Source organism: Apodemus sylvaticus, chromosome 3 (genome assembly GCF_947179515.1).
Source record: "Apodemus sylvaticus chromosome 3, mApoSyl1.1, whole genome shotgun sequence".
Taxonomy (NCBI): Eukaryota; Metazoa; Chordata; class Mammalia; order Rodentia; family Muridae; genus Apodemus; species Apodemus sylvaticus.
The window spans coordinates 59,782,204-59,807,037 of NC_067474.1; the positions used below are offsets into that span (position 1 = coordinate 59,782,204).

The 24,834-nt window shown below is 47.0% G+C and overlaps 1 protein-coding gene across 1 annotated transcript; it reads left to right on the plus strand.

Annotated features, from left to right (window-relative positions):
• The first annotated feature begins 2,099 nt into the window (after window positions 1–2,099).
• Window positions 2,100–23,299, plus strand: Anp32b (acidic nuclear phosphoprotein 32 family member B). The gene is made up of 7 exons (XM_052176448.1): window positions 2,100–2,508; window positions 10,858–11,007; window positions 14,370–14,492; window positions 19,278–19,506; window positions 21,076–21,200; window positions 22,271–22,340; window positions 23,057–23,299. Exons 1-7 carry the CDS (start codon window positions 2,455–2,457, stop codon window positions 23,122–23,124), a joined length of 819 nt encoding a protein of 272 aa, XP_052032408.1. The 5' UTR covers window positions 2,100–2,454; the 3' UTR covers window positions 23,125–23,299.
• The last annotated feature ends 1,535 nt before the right edge of the window (window positions 23,300–24,834 follow it).

Below are 24,834 nucleotides of genomic sequence, written 5' to 3' on the forward strand. Positions count from 1 at the left end.
CATGGACGACTGCAGGCTGGATGTGACGGCTGCTGTCCCTCGTCCTCACACAGATCCGCTAGTGGCATTGAGCACAGCAATACTTAACATCAGGCCCTGTGACAACAGCCCCTTCAGGCCCTCGACCGAGAGTCCTGCAGACGTTGGTAGGGATGAGGCACACCCTGTGCTGCCTGTGTTACTTATGCCTCTGTCAGAGAAGCCCGTGACGGAGGGAGAAGCATGCCGCTGGGACACATGCCCTTTGTTCAGAGGTGCACGCCAGCACAGGCTGTGCAGGAAGGCACAGGGCTCTGTCTGTAGTCGCTCCTCCTTGACGCTCTGGCATTCCTTTTTTATTTGTTACACGCTGTGGCTGTGTTTATTAATCACTCTGTAGCTTAATCTTATTACACATTCATCCTGTGAACTGTATACCATGGGAAAAGAGTCTTTTATGCCACAGGTTTTGCCTTCAAGAGAGAACAGCCTCAACATACTAGCTCGGGTCCACCCCACCCTCCTTGAGAGTGACCGTGTTACTCCTCTCCCCCACGGACTATACCTGCCACCAACCGCACATGACAACACCTGTGGGCTACCTCCTGTTCTCACAGGGCCCTCAACCGTTACCCATCCAGTGTACCAAAGTAAGAGTCCCTAACGGTGACTCACTCTAGACCAGAGTGGAGCCAAAATATGGCAGATTTGAACCAGACCTATAAAGCTTAACATTGTTGGGGCTACTGGTGGTGATTACGCCTTAATTCCTCATTTTTTTCAATTAAGATATCACTAACTTCATAGGGTTGCCTGAAAGTTAAATAGGATATAACAGAGCAAGCTCTTAAAAGCCAATATTCCCTGATTGATTATGGAAGTGGCTCAGTAGATTTTTTTTTTTTTTTTGCATGAAGCCTATCACATAGTAATAGAAATCTTTTGTGACAAGGAGCACACCACTCTCTTTTCCTCCATTCTCCTACCTTGGCCCTCCAGGGTACCACAGGATTCATGAATGAATCTACACCTATTAAGTATTCACCTTTCCCCATAACCTACACATTTTCTTTTCTCTTGAATTGTTATTTCTGAACCTGATATACAATCTCTTTAAAAGTTTGGGCCTCTAAAGCAAAATGGGATGATAGTGAGAGGCTTAAAAATCTTAGGGTAATGCCTAGAATCATGACTCTCTCCAGTAAACCGTAATCTTTGGTGCCTCTGGTTAATATCAGAAGGAAGGAGGCTCCTGATTTAATACAACGTCGTGTGCTTTAAATCCATGGACCCTTAAAATTAGACTTTGACAAAGGCTGTCAGCCCGGGATTCATCTTAATGGAGATCAAGAATGTATACATCTTCCACAGGTGCCTCAAGAGATTAAGTCAGAAGGTGAGGACTTCATTAAAATTACTAATTTTTTCGATAGTTTAAAAACTGTGTTTATGTATAGTTGTTTTCTGTCTTCTTGGCTAGTTTGTAGTTTATTGATAGTTTTAAAGTACATTAAATTTTTGGGGGGGAAGTGGGGTTCGAGACAGGGTTTCTCTGTGTAGCCCTGGCTGTCCTGGAACTCATTTTGTAAACCAGGCTGAATTTTTTTTTTTTTTAAATGACAAACAAGAGCCAAGGGGAAAGTTTCCTGAACTGGGGATGCTGCGATGCGGTGTGGTTTGGGCAAGCGGCTGGAGCTGCCCCTGCCGATGTCATAGTGCAGCTTCCTCGAGGGGCAAGCGAGCACACACCGCCTCACGAGGGTCCTCGAAGGCACTTCTAACATCACCGAACCTAAAGGCTGTGAGGTCGGTCGGACTGTGGGCCTCAAAACTGGGGGTAAAAGAGTGAACCCCGAAGCCACAGCCTCTGAGGGCGTCCGAAGGCTCAGGCGAAATTGGGTCCGGGAGAGCCCGGAAGACGCGAGGCAAAGCCCGTCCATAGACCTACAGGCGAGCGCGGGTGGGGGGTGGGGGCGGGGGTCCCGGCACCGGAAGGTCTTACATCAGCCAGCCCACGTGCGACCCGAGGGCCAGGAGGCGCGCGCGGCCCGGGAGGCGGCGCCGCAGTCCGGGCTGAGCTTAAGGCGGGTCCTGCCCCGCCCTCCGTGCGCCTACCCAGTCCGCGCTGCAGCCCGGGCTCCCGAGCCGAGTGGCGCCGCGCAGGGCCGAGTGGAGCCGAGCAGCCGCCGCGTCGCGTCGCCGGTTTAAGCGCAGTGCGGGGCCTTGGCCGGGGGCGGCGGTAGTGAGGCCAGAGCCGCGCTCCAGCCCCCTTTTCCCTCCATGGTTTCTCTCCGCTCCCGCGAGTAACTTGGCTCCGGGGGCTCCGCTCGCCCGCACGCCCGCACGCCGCCCGGGACCACGCCGCCTCCTCCAGCCGCCTCCCTCCGACGGCCCTCGCCGCGCAGGCCGGGTCGCCTCTCCCCCCTCCGCCCCCGCCGCGGAAAGTTAAGTTTGGAGAGGGGGGACGAGGGAAACATGGACATGAAGAGGAGGATCCACCTGGAGCTGAGGAACCGGACCCCGGCAGCTGTAAGCAGAACCCCTCGGGCGCCCGCGCCCCCGATGACTTGCAAGTAATGGTGGCCACCTGCGGGCCACCGGGCTCCGGCCGCGGCGCGGGGAAGGCGCTGCTCGCAGCTCGGACGGGGACAGGGAAGGCGGGCGGAAGGCGCGGAGGGGGGAGCGAGCGCGCGGGCATTAACTCTTTGGCGCCCGCGGGCCCCCGTGGCCATGGGGAGGACGGCGGGTGGAAAAGCAAACTTTGAGCCGCTCGCCCGCCCGGTCCTCTCCCGGAGGGAGCGCTTGTGCGTGTGGCCGGCGGCGAGGGCGGGCGCGGGGGTTGTGTAACGCTGGGAGCCATGTTTGCAGCCTCCCGGGATGCGCGGCCGGGCGGAGGCCGGGCCTGCGGAGCCGCCGCGCCGCCAGGCCCGCCGCGGGGCCGGGCCAGGTTCCACGCGCCCCGCGGCCGGCAGGGCCTCGCCGAGAAGGGGGTTCGGGTCCCTGAGGGGCGCGGAACCCCCTCGGGCGCGGCCTGGCGCGGAACGGGGGAGGGGCGGGTCTGGCGGCGGAGGTGGCGCAACCGCCGCCCCTCCCGAGGCCAAGTTTGAAAAAAGGATGCGCTTCCCGCCATTTTTCAAGCCTAAAAATACAACTTCGCCCCTCCTTTGCCCCGCTCGTCTTCGCCCTCGGCCTTGCCCACGCGGCCTTCCTGGGGCGGCCGGGCACCGTCACCGCGGTGGCTTCGCCCTCCCCCGCGCCGCCGCCCGGGGCCTTGCCCGAGAGGGAGGCCGGCCCCTCGGTGTGGGCGGCCGGCGGTTCCGCGCGCCAGCCGGGGCGCGCCACAGCGCCATGTTGGCGGGCGCCGTCTTCCTCCGCCGGGTGAGACGGCCGCCCTCGCGCTGCCTGTCGGTCCCCGGGCTGCCCCCGCCCCGCGGGCTCGGCTCCGCGCGCACTGGAAGCGCGGCACTCGGCCACCGCCGCCGCCTCGTCCCTTCGCGGGCGCCCTCCCCCTTCTTAAAAGGGCAACGGTGGCCGACGCGGGGCTGGGGCGGCCTGGGCCCCGCACGTGCTCCACGCGGCCTCTGCGGCCGACCGTGCGCAGGCCGCGGGCCCGACGCCGCCCTCGTGCGCCGCGGCGCGTGTGCCCATGGCCCTGGGCCCACGATGTCGTGTAGGACAGGCGGCCTGGGCTGGCGCACGCAGGTGACTGTGGCTAACAAGTTGGGAACTTGTAGAGATGGTCTGCCTGGCGTGCCCGAGGCTTTGTGTTCCTGCCACAGGCCTTGAGGTCGGCACCGCCGAAGTGTGGGGCGGTCCCTGAGGACTGATTGGGTGGTGTCCCTGTTCCCAGCCCTGAGCGTTTCACCGGCACGTGTCCCTTCCATCCCTCAGTCAGACATTTTGTGCCCACCACGTGCTGGGAAATTGAGTTGTTAAACCATCGTCTTCCTTTAACTTGAAAAGATGAGTTAATGCCTTGAGCTTTTCACTCCAGTCAGCCACAAAAATCGATATGAGTATGAAGTAGCTAAATTTAGGTAAAGCACCCATTTTCAATTTAAACCCTCTTGACAAAGTCAGACCAGAATTAGAAGTGAGTTAGGGACTACACCTTTAAAGCGCCCACAAGCAACAAGTGGTTGATGGATAACGCATTGGGCACCCTTGGCCTCTTGAACCACTGATTTATTGCATTTTCAGCTTACAGTATGTCAGGGACTGACAAATCTGCATAAACGAGTATCCCCTGCCCTCCTGGAGGCCTCAGACTGGGGGGCGCGCGCTTTCTCCTTTTTATACCTTGGCAGGTTAGAGGGAGCCGGGCCATTGGCAGATGCTTATTTAGAAAAACTTTGACCTAAAACGGAAGGATTTGAAGGGAAAATTGCTGCGGGTATTTTGGGGTTTTTTGTTTTTTGTTGTTTTTTTTTTTGTTGTTGTTTTTTGTTTTTTTTTGTTTTTTTTGTTTTTTTTTTTTTGAGACAGGATCTTTGAAGCAGTCCTTAGTCTTACTGACTTCTTCTCTCCTCCCTCCCCCAAGACAGGGTTTCTCTGTGTAGCCATGGCTGTCCTGGGATTAAAGGCGTGCACCACCACCGCCTGGCTGTTTTGGTTTTTGGAGATAGGGTTTCTCTGTGTAGCCCTGGCTGTCCTGGAACTCACTCTGTAGACCAGGTTGGCCTCCAACTCAGAAATCCGCCTGCCTCTGCCTCCCAAGTGCCGGGATTACAAGCGTGCGCCATTGTGCACTGCTTTCTGCTGGCGTCTCACTTGCCATCCCTCTGCCTTAGCCTCCTGAGTACATCACACCTGGCAAGGGGGGGGGGTCATGTGTTTTGCATGCAGTATCATAACCAAATGAGAAGTTCCAACTAAGATGGTGCGTTTTAAACGAACTCATCCCTCTTGAGTGTGGTGGTGCTCGCAGTACTCTGCCTCCTGTACTCCAGTACTCAGGAGGCAGAGGCTGGCAGATCTCAGTCAGTGCCACCAGCGGGTCCTGCAGTGTGTCCTTGCCTCAAAAACAACACACTGCAGAAACCTTTGGTACTTATCTGATAGGTTGACCCTTGAGACCCTACAGACTTGTGGGGTTGCCAGAGAGATTTCAGTCTCCAGTTAAATGTACTGTTAAAGTTGACTGAGATATGAGTCAGATGTAAGAGAGTGGAGGTTTGATCTTTATTTTATTTTTAAGATTTATTATATGTAAGTATACTGTAGCTGTCTTCAGACACACCAGAAGAGGGCATCAGATTTCATTATGGATGGTTGTGAGCCATCATGTAGTTGCTGAGATTAGGACTCAAGCCCTTCCAAAGAGCAGTCAGTGATCTTAACCACTGAGCCATCTCACCAACCCCGAGGTTTGTTTGTTCTTTAAATACACAGTGGTGCCTAAAAAACTAAGTGTTGTGTGTGCTACGGTGTTCTTCTAAGTCTTGGACACATCCTGGTAACATTTACATATGGTTTGGTGGTTGGCTTTTCCTCCTAAGTACATAGGCCCAGGGTAACAAGTCAGGGTCATATGCTGCAGCTGTTACTTATGAGCATGGGCGTGCTCTTTTCCTTAGGGGAGGCTTTTAAATACTTAATTCAAAATTTTTCCAAGTCCAAACCAGCTCTTGCAGCATTGTGTGTTCACAGTGGGGGAAATGGCATAAAATGACATCGCACCAAAAAAGCCAAAGTAAATGCCATTTGAAAGATTTTTATGGTCAAGAATAGAGTTTTGGGGGTGCTGGAGATTGAACCGAGGACATATGTTCTATCAATAACCTTCTAGTCTTATCCTCTAGTGAGGATATTTTGTGGAAAATACCATACACTGGACCGGGATGTCTCAGTGGTAGACTTGATGGCGTATTCTATGGGGCCATTGGCTCTTTCCCCTGATTGCCACCTTCCAAAATAGGAATGAAGTGTGTGTATTAAGTTTTCAGAGGTTAGGGATTCGCTCAGAGCTAGAGCATTTCCCTAGTAAGCCTGAGGTCCTGGGTTCAGTCCTTGGCTCCAGGGGCACCTGGGGGGTCACTGAGAATAAATTGAACATACTGTGTATGCCACAAAGATTGCTGGACACAGTAGCAGGGTGTAACACCAGACATCTGCTGTGAGGTTCTCACTGCCCATTTGCACACAGACTGCTGCTCTGTCATGTACCCTTTTCACCCTGCAGTCACTGACAGCAAGCCTTCAAGCCAGCTGTCTACAGCTTTCATTCAGTTAGGAAACCAAGTAGTTTCTTATTGGAGTTTTTTTGTTTGTTTGTTTTTGGTTTTTAATTTTGCCCCTCCCCACCCTCCCGCAAACCCTGCAGTGTGCTTACCTGCTCCTTAATCAGCCTCTGCACCCGCTCACCCGCTTCCTAAGGAGGGGAAACAGACCTCCTTAGCTGGCTACTTTGTTTTTTGTTTTGTTTTGTTTTTTTGTTTTTTTGTCCTGTTGTGGCCACCACCCTAACTTTTGACATCTGTTGTTTAGTGTGATATAATTCTGAGCTCTATGGGATATTCTAATTGGTTGCATAGCAACTAATTGGGGTTGTTTTCTTTTGTACAATAATACATCTTTAAAGAAAAGTAGATGGAGACAAGGGGGGAAAAGGTTGGTAAAAGATACACAGCATAAACTTAACCTTCTGTCTGTGCGTTTTGGTGGTGTTGGTTTACAAACTTGCTTAATTTCTTATTTTTACTTGGACCGTGTTATAAATGTGTCCTAGCTGGTTGCTCTAAAGAAGAGCCACAGTGACTGCCTTTATCTGTTACTTAATATTTTATATCAAATTGCTTTCCGGGTTGTTCCTTTAATCCACCCTAGGGCACAGGCATTTTCCTATTCTGATGTGGAGTGTCTTCTCAACTTTTCTGCTACCTGAACACATGGAGGGGCTGTTACTATATGAGCCTAATGTGCTTATTATTTATTTTGGGGTTTTAACTCTTTAATTGCATGAATGCATGAGTCTTTGGAAGTCAGAAGACAACTTGGGGGAGTTAGGTCTCCCCTCCATGTGAGTCTCAGTTAGGCTTGGCAGCAAGCATTTCTACTGCTAAGTCCTGTTGTCCTGGCTGTCCTGGGAGTTGCTGTGTAGACCAGTCTGTTCTTAAACTCAGATTCACCTGCTTCTGCCACGATCCCTGGGGATGACCTTTAGCTTCCTATGTTTCTTCCCCTTCCAAATTCTGGGATCAGAGGTCAGCATTACCCAGAGTCTTAGCGTATTAAGCAAGCACTCTACTGAGTTCCTTTCCCAGCTCCTTGTTTTGTTTTGTTTTTCGAAGCATGGGTTTTTTTTTTCTTCCTTTATTTAGTTCTGGATGTCTTGGAACTCACTCTGTTAGCTAGAGGTTCTCCTGGTTCTGCTTCTCAAGTGCAGGGGTTAAAAGTGTGTGCCATCACTGGCTTGGAATTGAACACATGGCTCCCAGCATACTGGGTTAGCAAGCCACTCAGCTCTACCCCTTTGCCCTTGAATTCTTCGTTTTTGAAATTAAGAAATGATATGTGTCCCACTAAGTTCTTGGGGTCAGAGAACAACTGTGAGGGAATTGTAATCTCTTCTGTGTGTCTGTTTTTTGAAGTACTTAGTGTAGGACAGTTTCCTTCATAAGATAGGTTTATTTAGTACACTGCAGAGACAAGCAGGCATAGCAATAACAAAGCACTGTTACTTAGGACTGTTCTAATAAAAAGGATTGGAAATTAGCCTTTTGTGTGTGGCACAGGGCTGTAATTCCAGCACTAGGTAGAAGGATTGCCATGTGAAGATAGTGGTGTAGATAGGTGGTGGATGGACTTTGGAAGTCTCAAAGCCAATCTCCAGTGACACACTTCTTCCAACAAGGGCCTGCCTCTGAATCCTCAAGTAATGGTCACTGGTGACCACACATTCAAATATGTGACCCCGTGGGAGTCTTTATACTTACTGAAACCACTACGGCTCACGATGTTTTTCTGTGCCTTTCCCCTTTCCTAGGACAAGCATGTAATTGGGGAGGATTGCCAACCTTGACCATAGGTAAAGTTAGGTATTTCCCAGTGAAGGAAATGAAAAGAGAAACAGTTGGGGTAGAAGAAAGACTTAGTGGAAAGGTGCCAATTATTTGGCATTATTCATAACTAGAAAACCCAGTGCAAGAGTTAAAGGAAAGCTGGTGGGGTACACCTTTATTTAATCCCAGCAAGGGGAAGGGCGACAGTAGGTGGGTCTGCTGGGGCTGCACAGTGAGACTCTGTCCTAAAAATAAAATAATAGCTACACAGCCAGTGTTCTATATCCCATGCAGACATCAATCTCTAGCTGAGCTTGTCCCTGAATTCAAATCGGCTGCCTTCACATGCAAAGTGTTAGCATTACAAGCCTGAGGAACTGTGCTGTTCGGTCCCCCCCCCCTTTTTTTTTAAAGATTTTATTTATTATATATAAGCACGCTGTAGTTGTCTTCAGACACACCAGAAGAGGGCATCAGATCTCATTACAGATGGCGGTGAGCCACCATGTGGTTGCTGGGATTTGAACTCAGGACCTCTGGAAGGGCAGTCAGTGCTCTTAACCACTGAGCTATTTCTCCAGCCCCCTGGTTTTAGTTCCTGAACATTTACTTTATTCTCATTTGTGGGAAAAAAGGCAAGTTCCATTGGAGAATGGCTAGTGAGGGGAGTAGATTTGCTCCGTCTTTGAGCTGCTTATCTTGCTGTGTTTTGGGCTCCAGAGCTCTTTAGTTTGCATACACAGATGTAGTTGGGGCTAGCTTTCCCTTTATTTTTATTTGTGTAGGTCTGCATGCCTGCCACATGTATTACTGTGCCTGCAGAGGCCAAAAGAGGATGTCAGATCCTCTGAGCTGGGATTACAGGCAATTGTACACTGCCTGCTGCTGGGCTGGAGGCTGAACTCCGAGGAGCAGCAAGTGCTTTTAAACTCTGATCCACCTCCCCAGGCATATATTTTTTTGTTTTCTACAAGACTATCTTATGAACTGAGACTTACCTAGAACTTCTATGCCATCAGGGTGGACCTTAAACTTCTGCCTACCCCACACCTCTACCTATGTTCTAAGATCACTGACATGTACTGCTGCCATGCCTTAATGCCTCTTTCTGAGATGATCTGGAACTTGTGGTTCTACTGCCTCAGCTTCCTGAGAAACTGGCCTGTATCACCAGCTTGAGCTTTGCTGAGAACTTTACAGACTCAGAGGCAGCTAGCCAGTGGCACTTAAGACCTCTCTCTAGTGCAACTCTAAGGCTTGGCCTGATGTAGCAACTCCAGCTGACTCATCTGGACATTTCTGGAAGCCAAGGACCTGTCTTTTCTTAGCCATACTACCCCTCTTTAAAATCAAAAGTCTTAGGGTTTTATTGCTAGGAGGAGACACTATGACCACAGCAACTCTTATGAAGGAAAGAATTAAAAGGGTCTGGCTTAAAATATAGAGCTATTATTATTATTAGTATTAGTAGTAGTCGTAGTAGTAGTAGTAGTATTCATGGCGAAAAACATGGTAGCATGCAGGCAGACTTGGTGCTGCAGGAGGAGCTGAGGGTTGATTTGTAGGCAGCAGGTAGTGACTGAGACGCTGGCCGGGACCAGGTGTGAGCATCTGGGCTCTCAACCAGCTCTTCCCTCCCCCACCCCCAGTGACACCATCTTCCAACAGGGTACACCTACTCTAACAAGGCTTCTCCTAATTAATAGTGCTGCTTCCTGGGCCAAACTTTCAAAGCCATGAGTTTATGGGAGGCATTCCTAGTCAGTTTACTACCGCAGTGGATTTCCCTGAATTTCTTGTCCTTCATTTTGGAACAGAGCCCACACCAGTGTTCTTGGGGGCGGGTGAGGTGAGGGGGGTGCATCTTCACCAGGAAGTTCAGTGTCATTCCAACCCATTTCATTTTTGTTCAAATTTTTTAAAAAAAAAAACCTATTGTATGATATGCAAGGGTCATGCATGTGCTGCAGTGCACATGTCAGGTCAGTTGTATGGCCAATTCTCTGCTATATTTTTATGTGAGCGATGAGGATTGAACTCAGAGCACAGTAGTGCTTCCCCACAGAACAATCTTATAGGTCCTTCACCATGACAGAAAGGCTTATTGAAGACCTGTTTACCTCTCAAGTGAGACATCACATGCTTGCCTGTGTCCCAGGTCATCTTATTTTTATTTTTATATATTTTTGAAGGCTTACTTTGTAGTTGAGGCTGACCTGGAACTGACTCTCCACTCAGCTCACCAGCTCACACCCTCCTTCAGCTTTCAGTCCTCTGCCTCAGCCTCCCAAGTGCCGGGATTGCAGGTGTCTAGTCACTATGCCCACCTTGTTCCTGGTGTTTAAATGAAGTTCTTAGCTAGGCAGTGGTGGTGCATGTGGCAGTTCTACTACTTGGGAGGCAGAGGCAGGCAGGTCTCTTGCTCTGGGATAGCCAGGTCTACACAGAGAAACCCTGTCTTAGGGGGAGTGTTTTTAGCTTTGGGCACCTTGCCCATCTTTCTTAATTGCCCCGAGTTCCATCCTTGATGCTTTTTCTAGGAATACCGGGTTCCTGTCACTTCCTCTTCCTTGATGACTCACAAATACAGGCCTGAATGCAGTCAGTCATTGAGACTCTTGAGAGCTGTGTTGGCTCTTGGTGGGGTATGGAGTCTGTGCCTTCTTTCTCTGTGTTTACAAGAACTAACAGTGGTCTGCGGGTCTTGATACTATGCCGCAACTACAAGACTGATCATGCTTTCTGTGTTGGTAGCTGATCCTACTCTTAAAGAAACGCTGTTCTTGAATTTGGAAGTTTCACGGGATTGTATTTAAGAGTTTTGCTTTTTTGTTTTCCTGTTTTTAAAGCTTATTCCTGTTTTTGTTTGTACCCACAGGTTCGAGAACTTGTCTTGGACAATTGCAAAGCAATGGATGGAAAAATTGAGGGGTTAACAGATGAATTTGTGAACTTAGAGTTCCTCAGCTTAATAAGTGTGGGCTTGTTTTCAGTCTCTGACCTCCCGAAGCTACCTAAATTGAAAAAGGTAAGTATTTAATTTTTCAAAAGAATTGTTGAGAAGGAAAAAGGTATGGGTTTTGTCTGTGTGGTGTAAGCACGTGTTTTAGTGGTCCGTGACACTGAGACTTGGGGGTACTGCCTTCCTTCTCCCTAAGCTGACTCAGCTTCCTTTCCAAAACTAGTGGTTACACTTAACCAGCAGTGTTGCAACAATGCTTTGGAAATAATGCCTTATTATGAGAGATAGTTGCTCTATAAATAATCGGTTAATTGTCAAAAGCTTTATTTTGTTAACTACATTTTGAGCTTAGGCTCTGGTTCAGGAGACATAAGAGCTCTCTCTCTTTTTTTTGTGCTTTAATTTGTATGCCAATGAGAAGGAAAGTGAAGACTGTCTAACTGGGGTGTGTATGTGGTACCCTCCAAAGACATCAGATCTGGGCATGAAGTTACAGGCAATTTACAATTGCCTGTAGTGAAAATCAAATCTGTCTTCTGCAAGGACAGCAAGTTCCCTTGACTCCTGCACCATCTCTAGCCCTCTCATGTAATTCTTAATAACTAGTTTGAAATGTGTTGTGATTGACTAGAAAGTGCTGTGTAAGAAAGCCTGCTTGCTCTGAGAGCAAGAACACGTGAGGACTGTGGGGTCCCTCTAGACAGAGCTGCTGCCTCCTATGTCTGTGCCTCCCTAGCCACCACCCAAAAAACCCACAAAAACCAAACCTACATTTCTCTCTGGTCTTAACCTATTGTTGATGGTTTTACCTTCCCTGTAGCCACCCTGTCTTGCCCTCTGGTTACTCCCAGAAAGGGCAGAATGCTTAAGAAAGGGTTTCTCTTATCTATATTTGTCAAGGAGATGGAAAAAAAGCTTTACTCCTGTGCACTGATAGGTGTAGCCATAGGCCCAGAAAGGAAGAGCAATTTTCCTAAAGCCACCCACAGAACTCTGGGTAGTGTTAGGATCAAATAAGAAGCCTTTACATAGTTTAAGAAAAGGAGGTGTGGCTCTTGACATTTCACAGTTATTAACTCTGGGCACCATGTAAGGTACACAGACAGCCTGCAGACAACACTCATACACAAAGAACTGTAAGAAGTTATGTATGGATCATCCGTGATGCTGGAAAGATTGATAGGGGTCATCCAGGACCCATAGAAAGATGTTAGCATCTGTTTTGTGTACATTTGATCTATAAGTTGGTGTTTTTTCTTACTGTCCTGATAAATCAACAGGAGTTCATTTGGGCACAGTGGGGAGGTTTGATGCAGCGGGACACCTGGCATGGTGGATGGCATGACTGCAGCGTGTGGAGTTAGACACATGAACACTAGTAATATAATTAATAAATAGACCCTTGTGTTTTGCTTCAGCCTGGCCTCCACTCCGTGAGATTGGGCCACAAAATGTTCAGAGTGGTCTCCCCCCTGGGTTGGCCCTCTTTGGAAACACTTAGACATAGCAGTGTATCCATGCTAATCCCAGACGCATCAAGTCCACAATGAGATTAAGCACCACAGTAGCTGTACTGAATCTTTCTCAACTGTTGACTTCTTTGAGACAAGATCTCACTGTGTGACTGGGCTAAATTAGAACACAGTCCTGCTTTAGCCTCCCAGAGACTGAGGTGGTGACCACTCACAGGGCTAATTAGAAGGTGACCGTACTGAAGGCAGATGGAACATTTTCACAGCTGTTAAGGATTGTCTGTTCTTCCCCTCAGCACAGGCTCTTCATAAGAAACAAGTACTAAAGGATGTTTGATATATAAATGGTTTTAAAGTTCTATGTATGCTAGTAAATGCTTTGGTATATTACCTTACTGTCTTTTCCTGTAGAAAGATGTTATAATCTAGCTACATGGACTAAACACAGAAAGGTGGTTTCTGCTATTATGGTTTCTAAAAATCACAAGATCCAAAGTTGCATCTTTATTAATTGTAGACGGGCAGGTTTTTTTGTTTTGTTTTGTTTTGTTGTTTGCTCTCTTTTGGTGGGTAGGATAAACCACAGCTTTCTTGGCTGTGAGAGAACAACTTGGGATTCCATTCTCCTCCTGGAGACTGGTTGCCAGGCTTGTTGCGTGCCTTTATTTATAGAACCATCTCTCATCTGCCCTCCTAGGCTAGCATTCTAAAACTGTGGTCATTGCTTCTGTATTCTAGTGTTATAGCATGCTAAAGACTTTATTCATGAAGCAGTGCTTTAACTTTGAGGCAAGGTCTCTAGGTTGCATAGGATGGCAAGGTACCTTAGCCTCAGGTTGGTATGTCCCAAGCCTCTGTCACATGCCGGCCATGTGAAGCTCCCACCTTAAGCACACAGCATGCATGTGGTGTAGTGAGTAGAGCCAGGGCTCTAAACATGTGCCATCAACACGCACTTCATAAGGCATTGGTCATGGACCTACCTGTCAGCCTGTCAAATGGGACGAAGATCCTACCACTTCAGTTTGTTGTAAGAGCAGGTGAACTAAATGGGCTCTGAAAATTGACAGGCACTCAAGCTCTCGGTAGCCCTGGCTACCTTTGTCTTGACACAGGTATAACAAATTGGAACACCTGTATGGTCTAAGGCTGCTTTGTTTGTTTAATAAACATGTCTTGGGGTGGGAGGCTTGGAAGCCAGAAGAGCACATTGGGTCCTCTGGATTGTGAATGATCCAACATGGGGTCTAGGAACCTAACTCTCCAGGAAGAACAACACCTGATGTAGACACCAAGTCCCATAGCCTGAGTGTTGAGCTGCAGAAGGAAGGACATGACTTACATAGTCTCTACATAGCTGTACTCTGAGACACTGGTAATATTTGGTGAGGGCTCACACTTTGTGAGCATGCCATTGCGTGTGTGACTTATCTGCAGCTGAGAAACTAAAGCAGCTTACTATGGAAGCTAGTGCCTCTGGGGAACAGGATCCACAGACTCTGGGATCTTGCACAGGGGATCCGATGCCCCCTTCTGGCCTCCACAGACACTGCATGCACATGCTGTGTATACACTCAACAGAAAATTTTAAAAAACAAGACAAAAAAAAAATTCCCATCTTCTGGCATATCTGCCTAACTCATCCCAAATGTTTCTGGAATGTATAAACTACGTAATTTGGATTTAATCAAATAAAATAATGTTTATAACCTGATAGAACAGGGTTTCCATGCTACATGTGTAGAAATCAGAGAACAGCCTTGGTCTCAGGTCTCCACCAAGTGGGTTGGGTGCCGGGGTTGAACTTAATCTGTCAGTCTTGGCAGCACGTGTCTTTACCTGAGGAGTCATTCACCAGCTCTTGGAGAACTCTGCTGCTACTGTTTTTATTAGAAGAATGTGCTTTTTACCTCAATTCAGTAGTAAGTGTTTTCTGTTTGTCCATGTTTCCATTAGCTTGAGCTCAGTGAAAATAGAATCTTCGGAGGTCTGGACAGACTAGCAGAAGAACTTCCAAGCCTCACACATCTGAACCTAAGTGGAAATAACCTGAAAGATATCAGCACCTTGGAGCCCTTGGTGAGTGGTTGGGAGTTTAGAGTGGGTTTTTGTCATCTCATTGTCATATTTCCAGTGGGAGAAATGATTGGGAAGAATAGTTAGCTGGAAAAGTGATGGCCTTGTACTCTTCCTGGAGTGGCTTTTAAAAGTCTCCTGATGTATTCCTGGGGCTTTGCTCTCCTGACTGAAATTGATGGCATCATGCATAGAGAATTTCAAACATATGGTTATCTTAGCTTTAAGCATGTCTGCTAAGTTTTCCTACTAGAAACACCTTCCTCAGTCTTTTTTTTTTTTAAAGATTTGTTTATTTATTATATGTAAGTACACCGTAGCTGCCTTCAGTCACTCTAGAAGAGGGTGTCAGATTTCATTATGGATGATTGTGAGCCACCATGTGGTTGCTGGGATTTGAACTTAGGACTTGGAAGTTTGCACTCTTAACCATCTCACCAGTTCTTTTTTTAAAGGTTTATTTACTTATTATATGTAAGTACACTGTAGCTGTCTTCAGACATCCCAGAAAAAGGCATCAGATCTCATTGCAGGTGGTTGTGAGCCACCATGTTGTTGCTGGGATTTGAACTCACAATCTGGAAGAACATTCCTAGGTACATTAAAGAGATGAAATTTTAAGTGCCTTTTGGGTTGTAAGCATATATGATCTGGTCTTCAGCAGACTGAACAGAGAAGACTTCATTCATTCCTTGCCTTACCTAAGTGCTTAGAGGACAATGAAGAAGTAGATGATTTGTTTTGTACATTGGGAGCCTATTGCAGGGAGAGCTCACTTGCTGCCTGTTGCAGTGGTGGCTCTGAAGGCAGGGCTAATGCCGAGAGAGGCAGCCCGCAGGCAGGCAGGGCTTCTGTGTTAGACAGCTGGTGGTGTCACTGTGAAATGCTGGGCTTTACCTCGCTGCAAGAATGCTCTGTTGGGGCTGTGGGGCTGGCTCAGTTGGCAGAGTGCTTGCTCAGAATGTGGGAGGCCCTGGGTTCCTTAAATCACATGGCACATGCATGTAATCCCCAGAGGATCAAAAGTTCAGGGTCATCCGCTACAGGTAGCAACTCTGAGACTAGCCTTGGCCTAGATTGTAAAAACCCTGCCAAGCAAACAACAAAGCCAAACCCCTGCTCTTGATGCTCAGGAGGAAGACAGCTTGTGGTTTCTTTCAGTGACAATGTCCTGGTACAGTTAAAGTTAAAGTGGTCCCTGTCCCTTTCAACAATCAAAAGTGTGAAGCATTTATAATCTTCTTGCAGGGTTGTTTTATGTATGTATATCTGTGTTTGAGCCTCCATTTGTTGTAGACATTGAACCTGTTTCTTACTTTTTTTCTGCAGATCTTTTTTTCTGCTATGCATCACCACATGCTTGCTCTCCACCAGTTTTACTAGTTTTATTCTTTCTGTGTAAAGCAGCCTGATTCCAAGTTAAAGATATATGCATTGCAATCTGCTATGCCCAGGGAGATTTAATATTTGTTCATTGTGGACTTGGAGTCCAGAGATAGAGAATGGCTGTCTTATTTAGAGAGGAGACTGAGCTTAGAGAGCTTTAACAAATGTTTGTAATTAATATCAGGATCAAGTTTAATTCACTTAATTTTATTTTTGCTTTTGGGATGTGTTTATATATGTAAATTGACTCCATGCCTAAATTTCAGTAAAATGGAATTCCCATAGGAATATTCATACTAACACCCTCCCTGGCCTGTGCGAAGCATCTTTTTATTGCTTGGTGGAAGTTATATTAATTCTGGGCTACTCCAACCTGAAGAATAGCATCCCCTACACAGGTGGGGGGGGGATGGGTGTGTTAAACAGGACCAGAGAGGAGCTTTTCTTGCTGGATAACCAGCTAGTTGCTCCTGATTCTCTTGGAGACCTGAATACTCTGGGGAGCCAGTGTGAGTGTTTTAGCACTGAAGTGAGCCCAGGTGAGCCCTGTGCAGGCGTGGTTCGCTTGAGTGCTCCCGATCTGTACTCTAACAGGTTACAGTCTCAAGACAGTGAAGGAGGAGAAGGAATCATTGTTACATGCTTGTTCCACTGTATCAGATGTACATAGTTCCTACAGTGGTTGATGAAAAAGTCCCTATGAAGTGGATGGAAATAGTATGGTCCTTGTTTTACATCCGAAGCTAAGACTTGGTGACACATGTGGCAGAGCTGCCATGCTCTACATACACACATGTCAGGGCTTAGAAGGGCCCGAGCCTGGGCAGCGATGGTGCACACCTGCAGGCTCAGTGCTTGGAAGGAGGGCAGAGAAACTCTTGTGTTCAAGGTCAGCCTGGTCTACAGAGCTGGTTCCAGGACAGCCAGGGATACACAGGAGAAAACCTTGAAAAAAGACAAAAAGAAAAGCCTGAGCTAGTTTGGTCTTCTGGTTCTCACTTGGAATAAGGAAAACCTGTACAGACGGTGAGGGGGGAGACTCTGGGCCCAGGGTTGACTTGTGAGCGTTTTAGAGTGGGGAAATACCATCTTCATCCTCATCACCACACATCGTGAACACTGCCTTGAGCCCAGCCTTGACAGTCAATGCAATGATTGTGAATGCCTCTGCTTGCTACAGGGACATTAACGAGAGACAAAGAAGGCAGCAGTTCAAACTTCCTGGGACACCTTTTTTAAGAGACCTGGGCCATCCAAACCATCCCCCAAAGCCCTTCTAAACTAAGAAGGCAAGCAAAATTATTGTTAATAAAATGTTTAATGTTTATTATGGCTAGCCTATTAGTTTAGGTCAAGTTTCCAGCATGGTACAGTTGTTAAGTTTTTAGCAGTGTTTACACATTACATCGGGATGCTGTGTAATCTGTATTCTGAGCCTGTTGGCCTATAAACTCAACTTTACTGCTTTAAAAACAATTGCAGAATACTGTAGTTATATGGGGTTTGTTGTTGTGAACTTGCTCTAATTTCATTTCTTACCATACTGTTCGGCATATTCAAATTATTTGATAATGGTGCTTTGTCAAGAAGTAAGCAAACATCTAAAATTTCCACAGCTAAGACACGGGACAGCCTCAGTGGACCTGTACAGTAGATTAAGCAATGTCCCAGTTCATTAAGTAAACAATTTTTAGTCAATCTGGTGGTGGTGGTGGTGGTGGTGGTGGTGGTGGTGGTGGTGGTGGTGGTGGTGGTGGTGTATTCTGTCCTGCCAGCTTCCTCAGAAGGAAGATCCAAAGGGCCAAAGCAAGAAAACTGAGTCAAAGGGCAGCCTATGAAGGCTACATGGTGAGACGTAGACTTCAGAAAGAAGTGATGGAAGAGGAGGACAGTAGACTAATAGGAAACTGCCTGCATTTACTTTCTGGAATGTCTCACTGGGTAATAGAGGTTGAGATGGGGTGGGGGAGGTTCAGCAGTTCTGGGCTACTAGGCAGCAAAGAAAGGATCCACAGAAAGCTAGTGAACAAGCTGCGTTGATTATTTGGAGTGGGATTACTGCATTTTTTTTCTCTTTGGCAAGAAATTATACCTGAGTTTCTAAGGTCAGGGCTTGCCCAGTAGGAAACCTAATCTGAAAGTTGCCTGATAGAAAATCAGTCACCCCTAGAACTGGCGGGGCTGGGCCTGGCCTGCCTGCCTTGAGGTATTGGGGGGGGGGTATGACATCTGCCTGCAATCCTGCTGCTGGGCTTTCCCTGGTTCTATGTTCTACTCTGAGAATAAAACTTTTGTGAGCCTTTCCCTGATGATGGGATTTTCTGTAAGGGTCAGCAGCCCTTTCCCTGAAAGATCAGCTAATGAAAGCATGAAGCCTTGTGGGCCCCAGTTTGTATCATAGCTTCTGTCAGTCAGTATAGTCTTAAGGGAGCTGTGTATGGTAGATAGATGGGCAGATAGATGAATGTTGCATGGCAGTAAGAGTTTATTTTAGCTGGGCATGGTGGTACATGTCTCAACTCCTAGCTTTTGAGGCAAAGGCAGGAGATGGATCTCAGGGACTATTTTTTAAAAATCCCCCAAATTTTAGTTTACAGAAATAGCTAATGAGCCACTTAAGCAGTACACTGGTTGCTGTCACATTCTGGATTTTCAAAGCAGAGAATTACAGAGGCACCTTTGGTTCTGAATTTCTTCTGGGTCATGTGAACATGGCAGTGACTTTGCATATGAAGTGTTACTATTGGGTTTGTTAGAACTTTTTGAGTGAGTGGTCTCATGTAGCTGGCCATGACTTTGACCTGCTAGCCTCCTGTGTACCAAGGCCTGCACTGCCAACACATATAGTGTTGGATCAGAGGGCTCTGCACAAGCACTCGACTAAATGAGCTACATCCCTGCCCCAATATTGACAGGTTTTGTTTAATTTTGGAAGAGCACCAGACTTTATCTTAATTTTAGAACAATTAGAGGGGGTGGTACACTATGGGTTCTCCATGCTATTCTAGAGAGTCTGGTAATGTTAACCTCTTCTAGAGATCTTAAAGACAGAGGAGCGTAGGGTTTTTCTGTTCCTGAAATCTAAGCTCTTGTATACCCTTCTGCCCACGCTGGCACACCTCATACCAGGTCTCATTCCACTTTCATGGGCGGGCTCTGTGTACATTTCAGCTAGGCCTCACCCAAACTCTTAGTGCTGCCAGGAAGACAGTTCTGAGGGGAGCCAGAGCAGGAGGGGAAGGAGGCTTGTTAAGAAGGCAACACAAAACTGTGAGCTTTTCCTGTGTACAGGGATGGCTAGGTAGCAGCTGATCGGTGGGAAGCCTAGAGTTTTGCCTCTTGAAACTGGTTTGGTGACATGTTCTTTATTTAGGAATCATGTTTTTTGGTTCTTCACTTTAGAAAAGGTTGGATTGTCTGAAAAGTCTGGATCTGTTCGGCTGTGAGGTCACTAACCGGAGTGATTACCGAGAAACTGTCTTCAGGCTCCTGCCCCAGCTGTCCTATCTGGATGGCTATGACCGAGAGGACCAGGAAGCCCCTGACTCTGACGTGGAGGTGGATAGTGTAGAGGAAGCCCCCGACTCGGAGGGAGAGGTGGACGGCGTGGACAAAGAAGACGAGGATGAAGGTGGGTCGGCTGGGCATCTTGTGACCTGACCTCTGTTCTTTCAGGCCCGATGGCTGCTCCTGCTCAGGGTCTGAGTGTGTGGTGTATGTGCGTGTGTTTATGTTTATAAACTCTGGGCACCTAATCCTAAAATGCTCAGAAATGAAAGTGTTATTAGCAAGTGGGTTGCGTATATCTATTTGGTCAACAGCTATTTCCTGCAGGCCACTGGAATCCTTTGTGTGTTTAGAGAGTTCAGTATTCCTTGTCTCCTTGCCTCTGCCTACTATCCTTCCAAGCTCAGTGCCTCACCTACAAGCTTCAAGACAGATTCTTCGATTGTGCTTTTTTTGTTTTTTTGTTTTTTTGTTTTTAATTTATAAAAGTATGATCTCAAGTATAACATGGAATTTGTGGGGAAAAGGTTTTTCAGGCATGTGTGATGGCACACATAATCTGGAGTCAGGTTCACAAGTTGGGCTGCTCTTAATAATCAAAGTTTTTTGTGTGTTTAGGTGTATTGATATTTTTGGGTGAGTCTGGGTAGTTTTTGAAATCATTTGATTTTCGAGACAGGGTTTCTCTTTGTAGCCCTGGCTGTCCTGGAGCTCACTCTGTAGACCAAGCTGGTCTCAAACTCAGAAATCTGCCTGCTTCTGCCTCCCAGAGTACTGGGATTACAGGCGTGCGCCACCACCGCCCGGCTTTCCATGCCTTTAATATTAGCACTTGCTAGAACATACAAGATAGCAATGGCCAAGAAAGCAAAGAAGGAAAGACAAGTGTTAGATGTTGCCTTACTTAAGGTTTTACTGATGTGTGGGGCTGGCTTGCTGTTCAGAGTTCTAGTCCATTAGCAGGTAGAAAACATGGTGGCATGCAGGCGGACATGGTGCTGGAGAAGGAGCTGGGAGAAAATGCAGCAGAAAAAGACTGAGAACCATTAAGCCTGGCTTGAACTGAGGTCTCAGTACCTGTTCGGGTGACACACTTCCTCCAACAAGGCCACACCCCTGTTAGTGCCACTCTCTATGGACCACTGGGGGCCACTTTCATTCAAATCACCACAGTTTGCCATTTGTGTTTGGAGAGGCAGGAGTTACCTCAGGTAGCTCCATTCCCTCACACCAGGCTCTCCTTTAAAGACAGTGCTGGGACTTTCCGCCATGGCAGAAGTGGAAAGCCGCCTGTGTGAACTGGAGGTCAGCGGTCATCAGTAAGAAGGGAGATGTAGTACTTGAAGCTTCTTGATTTTAGGATGGATACTCTCTTTGAATTAAAGACTGGTAGAAAAAGATAAGCTGTAAGTCTCTCCTGATGTTTGTGGAGCTTGTTGTAGGTTGACTTTGGGTTTTCGCATTTGTAGGTAGGAAGGACCCTGTGGGTCATCAAGGTTAACTATCTGTCCTTCACTTTCCTCTCTTCTGCCTCCCTTCCTTTTCCAGTTTTTTAGGGTTTCTCTGTAACCTTGGATGTCCTAGAACTAAGACTAGCTGGCCTTGAACTCATCGAGATCTACCTGCTTCTGCCTCCCAAGTGCTTGGGTTATGGTTATCCTTAGTAATTTCTGTTTTTTTGGATTGTTTTTAGAAGGAGAGGATGAAGAGGAAGAGGAAGATGAGGATGGTGAGGAAGAAGAGGATGAAGACGAAGAGGATGAAGATGAGGATGAGGATGTAGAAGGAGAAGATGATGAAGATGAAGTCAGCGGGGAGGTGAATACAACTGTTCTTTCCTGTTGGCGGAACGGCAAAGATGGGCCTGGGTTAGAGAGGCAGGTGAAGGCTGGTGGTGGCAGCTCTTGTCTCCTTGAAATGAGAAATGTGCTTCCTGAGATTGCCTGAGTTGCCTTTCACATTATCAGAGAAGGGGTGTGCTCAGAGTACTGCGAACTGCTGAGTTGTGGTTGGAGTTAAATGTATGCCTTCCTACCTGGAGAAAGTAGCTAAGTTTTGTGTAAGAAAAAGAGTACATGCCTATAAGCAGGGAAGATCACCACCTCAAGACCAGCCTGGGCTAAACTAGACTGTCTTCAAAACCATGTATGTGCGCAGGGTCCTGGGCTACACCTGCACCCTCCATATAAAGCATATGAATACAGCAAGAAATCTGTCCGAACTAACCCTGAAATGTAAGATTGTAAAAATGGGTTGAATTTTCCTTTTTATTTTTTTCTTCTTAAGCCAGAGCCCTGCAAATACTATTTTTGGGCAACGCTCCTTTAAAGATTTATTTTTATTTTGTCTGTACATATGCATGCACACATTTATACACGTATATACCATGCAAGGCTCTTGACTGCAGAGCCCTCTGGCAGTTTCTTTTCTTTTCTTTTTAAGCTCATTAAAGAAGTTCAACCAGCATTTCTGTGCAGGAAACTATGTAAAATAACAGTTTTCTCCCTGTTGTTTTGCTGTAACTATTTAGAAGAATATGCCTCTTTGCACTTTTATTTTTTTATGAGGAATTGGTGATTAGGGGCTTATATAACCCAGGCTGGCCTGGAATCACTGATCCTCCTGTCTTTCGTACCCAGTTGCTAGAATTACAGTTGTGAGATGTGGCATCTGGTTTTATTTGTACGGGTGTGGTCACATTTGTGACACAGCCTACAAGGGAGACATAGGGGTTGACTTTCTTTTTAGTCTCTTTTGATTGTCCCCTTTCATCTCTGGCTTCCAGTGATCCATCTTAGGTTGCCAGGATCTTGAAACCTGTCTTAACTGGTTGAGGCAGCTTGTTAGCTCAGGTGAACCTAATAATGTTAACCTTTTCTCTTGTTTAGGAAGAAGATTTTGGCCATGATGGAGAAGTTGATGAAGATGAAGAAGATGAGGATGAAGATGAGGATGAAGGTGGGTGTGATGCTTATACTTTGGCTTCCTTCTCATTTAAAGTTAGATGAAAGTGCCCTCAAGGTAGGTCTTGGTTTTGGGTTTTTTGAGGTCAAATCTTACTGTGTTGCTGGGCTTGTCATAAACTCGGTGTTCCTGCCTTCCCTTCCAGAGCTCTGAGATTTATTTATGTCTCTGTTAGACTTGGGTCACGTTGAGCATATGAAGTGGTCCTTGGCCACTCTGCTCTTCTGGGTCCTGATGATCCAGCTCTGAGTGCAGCAGCACAGTACACTAGGCCCATGTAGACAACCTTTATCGGGAGCAGCCCTCCAGTGCCCATGTCTCAGACTAAGCCTTGTGGTGGTATCGTGTTGATCTCTCAGAATAACTTCCTGTGTCGTTCCTATTGTCTTTAAGAGTGAGAGTCAAGGAGTCAGTTTAAGTGGCTGGCCTAAGGTTCACTTGTGAAGAGCGTGGCTTAGGAACAGGCTGGTTAAGCAGAGTTTTTTGACTGTGTATTGCAAACCTCAATAGCTGTGCCAGTTGCAGTGCTGCCTGCCGTGCCTTCTGCCTGGCTGGCCCTGGTGACCTGTGCATTTAGTGCCATGCACGTCGTTGATGTCTTTGCTACTCACCAGTGGCTACCTCGTAGGAGGAGCTAGGCAAAGTCCTGCCCGTTAGCGGTTAGGCAGGGCTCTTTCCATGTTCTCACTCCAGTTTGTTTTTCACTGCAGAGGAGGAGGAAAGTGGGAAGGGTGAAAAGAGAAAGAGAGAAACAGATGACGAAGGAGAAGATGATTAAGACCCAAAACAACCTTCAAGAAACAGAACTGTTGAGTATTGGTTGGACTGCTCATGGATTTGGTAGCTGTTTTAAAAAGGTAGCTGTGATACAAGCCCCAGGACACCCCCACCCAAAGAGCCAAAGAATAGTTCCCGCGACATTCCGCCTTCCTCCGTTTAGCCCCTTGGTAATCCACCACCAAGCCTGGGGACTTCACCCCAACAAAATTGTAAACGTTGTTAGGTTTTCGTGTAAGACTCTTGCTGTATCGTGACAGCTGTGATTGGTGAGTTGACCGTCCTGGCTGCCAGTTACACTGCGATTGTAACAACATTTTTACTTTCTGTACAACAAGGAAAAGCTTTGTAAATAAAATCTTAACATTTTGGGTCTGTTTTCTCATGCTTTTCTTTTTTCTTTCTTTCTTTTTTTTTTTTTTAGGACATTTTGTGTGATAACTGCCAAAACCATATTTTCTAAGACTAAGCAAAATAAATGCATTACTCTTTGGTAAAGCCTAGTTGTACGCTCACATTTCTAAGGCTCCTAACCAGCTTGCGTTGGGCAGTCTTTGGTATCTTAGTGATGAGGAAAGGCAGGATCTTTACACACACACACACTCTACTGGAATCCTCACTAGTAGCAGTGACCCAGGAGAGTAAGTGAGCTGCTGCTTAAAAATGGGTTGGAGTCTGAAATAGTGGTAGAGCACGGCTGCGTGGATGAGGCTCTAGGTTAGAGCTCCAGCAGCAGAAAAGGCAGTGCAGCAGTTGAATCATCTGCAACCCTTGCAAACCAGAACATGTGTCAAGGGGGAAGACCTTGACCTTATATTGACTTCTGGGTCCCTTTTAGTCTAAAATTGAAGGGAATAGACTTAACACCAAGACTGGAGCATGTGTGTTAGACTCTTGGCTGACTTGAGCTCAAGAATTGTTGTCAACACAGGTGTCTGAACAGGAATTCTGACAAGCCTTGCCAACGGGCAGGCAAGTCTTGGGCTTAGCTCAGTCACTCTGAAGGTGGGCTTGTGGGCTGGGGCAGACGTATTCTGCAGTGTGCTTGCTACACAATCCTGAGGGCCAGAGTTGGGATCCCAACACCCACATAACAAGCAGGGAGGCCTTGCCAGATTGCCTGTGACGCCAGCCCAAGGTATTAGATGCTCTCTTCTGGCAGGTGCACACAAGATTCCCTCCCCACCACCTCCCCACATATCCTCAGGCACATATTTTGCAGACCTTGTCAAATACCACACACAATTACTAGATGATTGTTTTAGACGTTCATAGAACTTCCCAATGTCTGTCCTAGGATTTTCCAGGCTCCTTAACTGAGCAAGAAGTTAGCTTACAGAGAAGGGTTAGCCTTCAGTGTTCACAGTAATAAATGACAGGGCTGGAGATGGTGCAATGCTTAGGAGAACTTGACTGCTCTTGGAGAGGGCTAGTGTTGTTCCAGCAACTGGATGATTGCTCACAACTGTCTAATGACTGCAGTTCTAGCTCCCCAGGACAGATATTAGGTACACAAGTACTCGAGGCAGGCAGAGCAGTCATACACAAAATCTTAGAAACAAGAATAGGGAGGGTCTGAGACAAGGGAAGGCCGTGACAGATGAGGTGGTAGGATGGGGTTGAGAAGAACCTAAGATTTGACTAGTAAATTGGAGGGCTTGGGAAGTAGTGCTGGGGACCAGATAAGATCCTTGGTACTTGTTGGCCAAGG

Bases quoted from the DNA above. Each gene is read 5' to 3' on its own strand.
- Anp32b (XM_052176448.1), top strand. From the start codon at position 2,455: ATGGACATGAAGAGGAGGATCCACCTGGAGCTGAGGAACCGGACCCCG. The intron at 11,008-14,369 runs GTAAGTATTTAA...TGTTTCCATTAG, and splicing joins AGCTACCTAAATTGAAAAAG to CTTGAGCTCAGTGAAAATAG. The intron at 22,341-23,056 runs GTGGGTGTGATG...TTTTCACTGCAG, and splicing joins GGATGAAGATGAGGATGAAG to AGGAGGAGGAAAGTGGGAAG.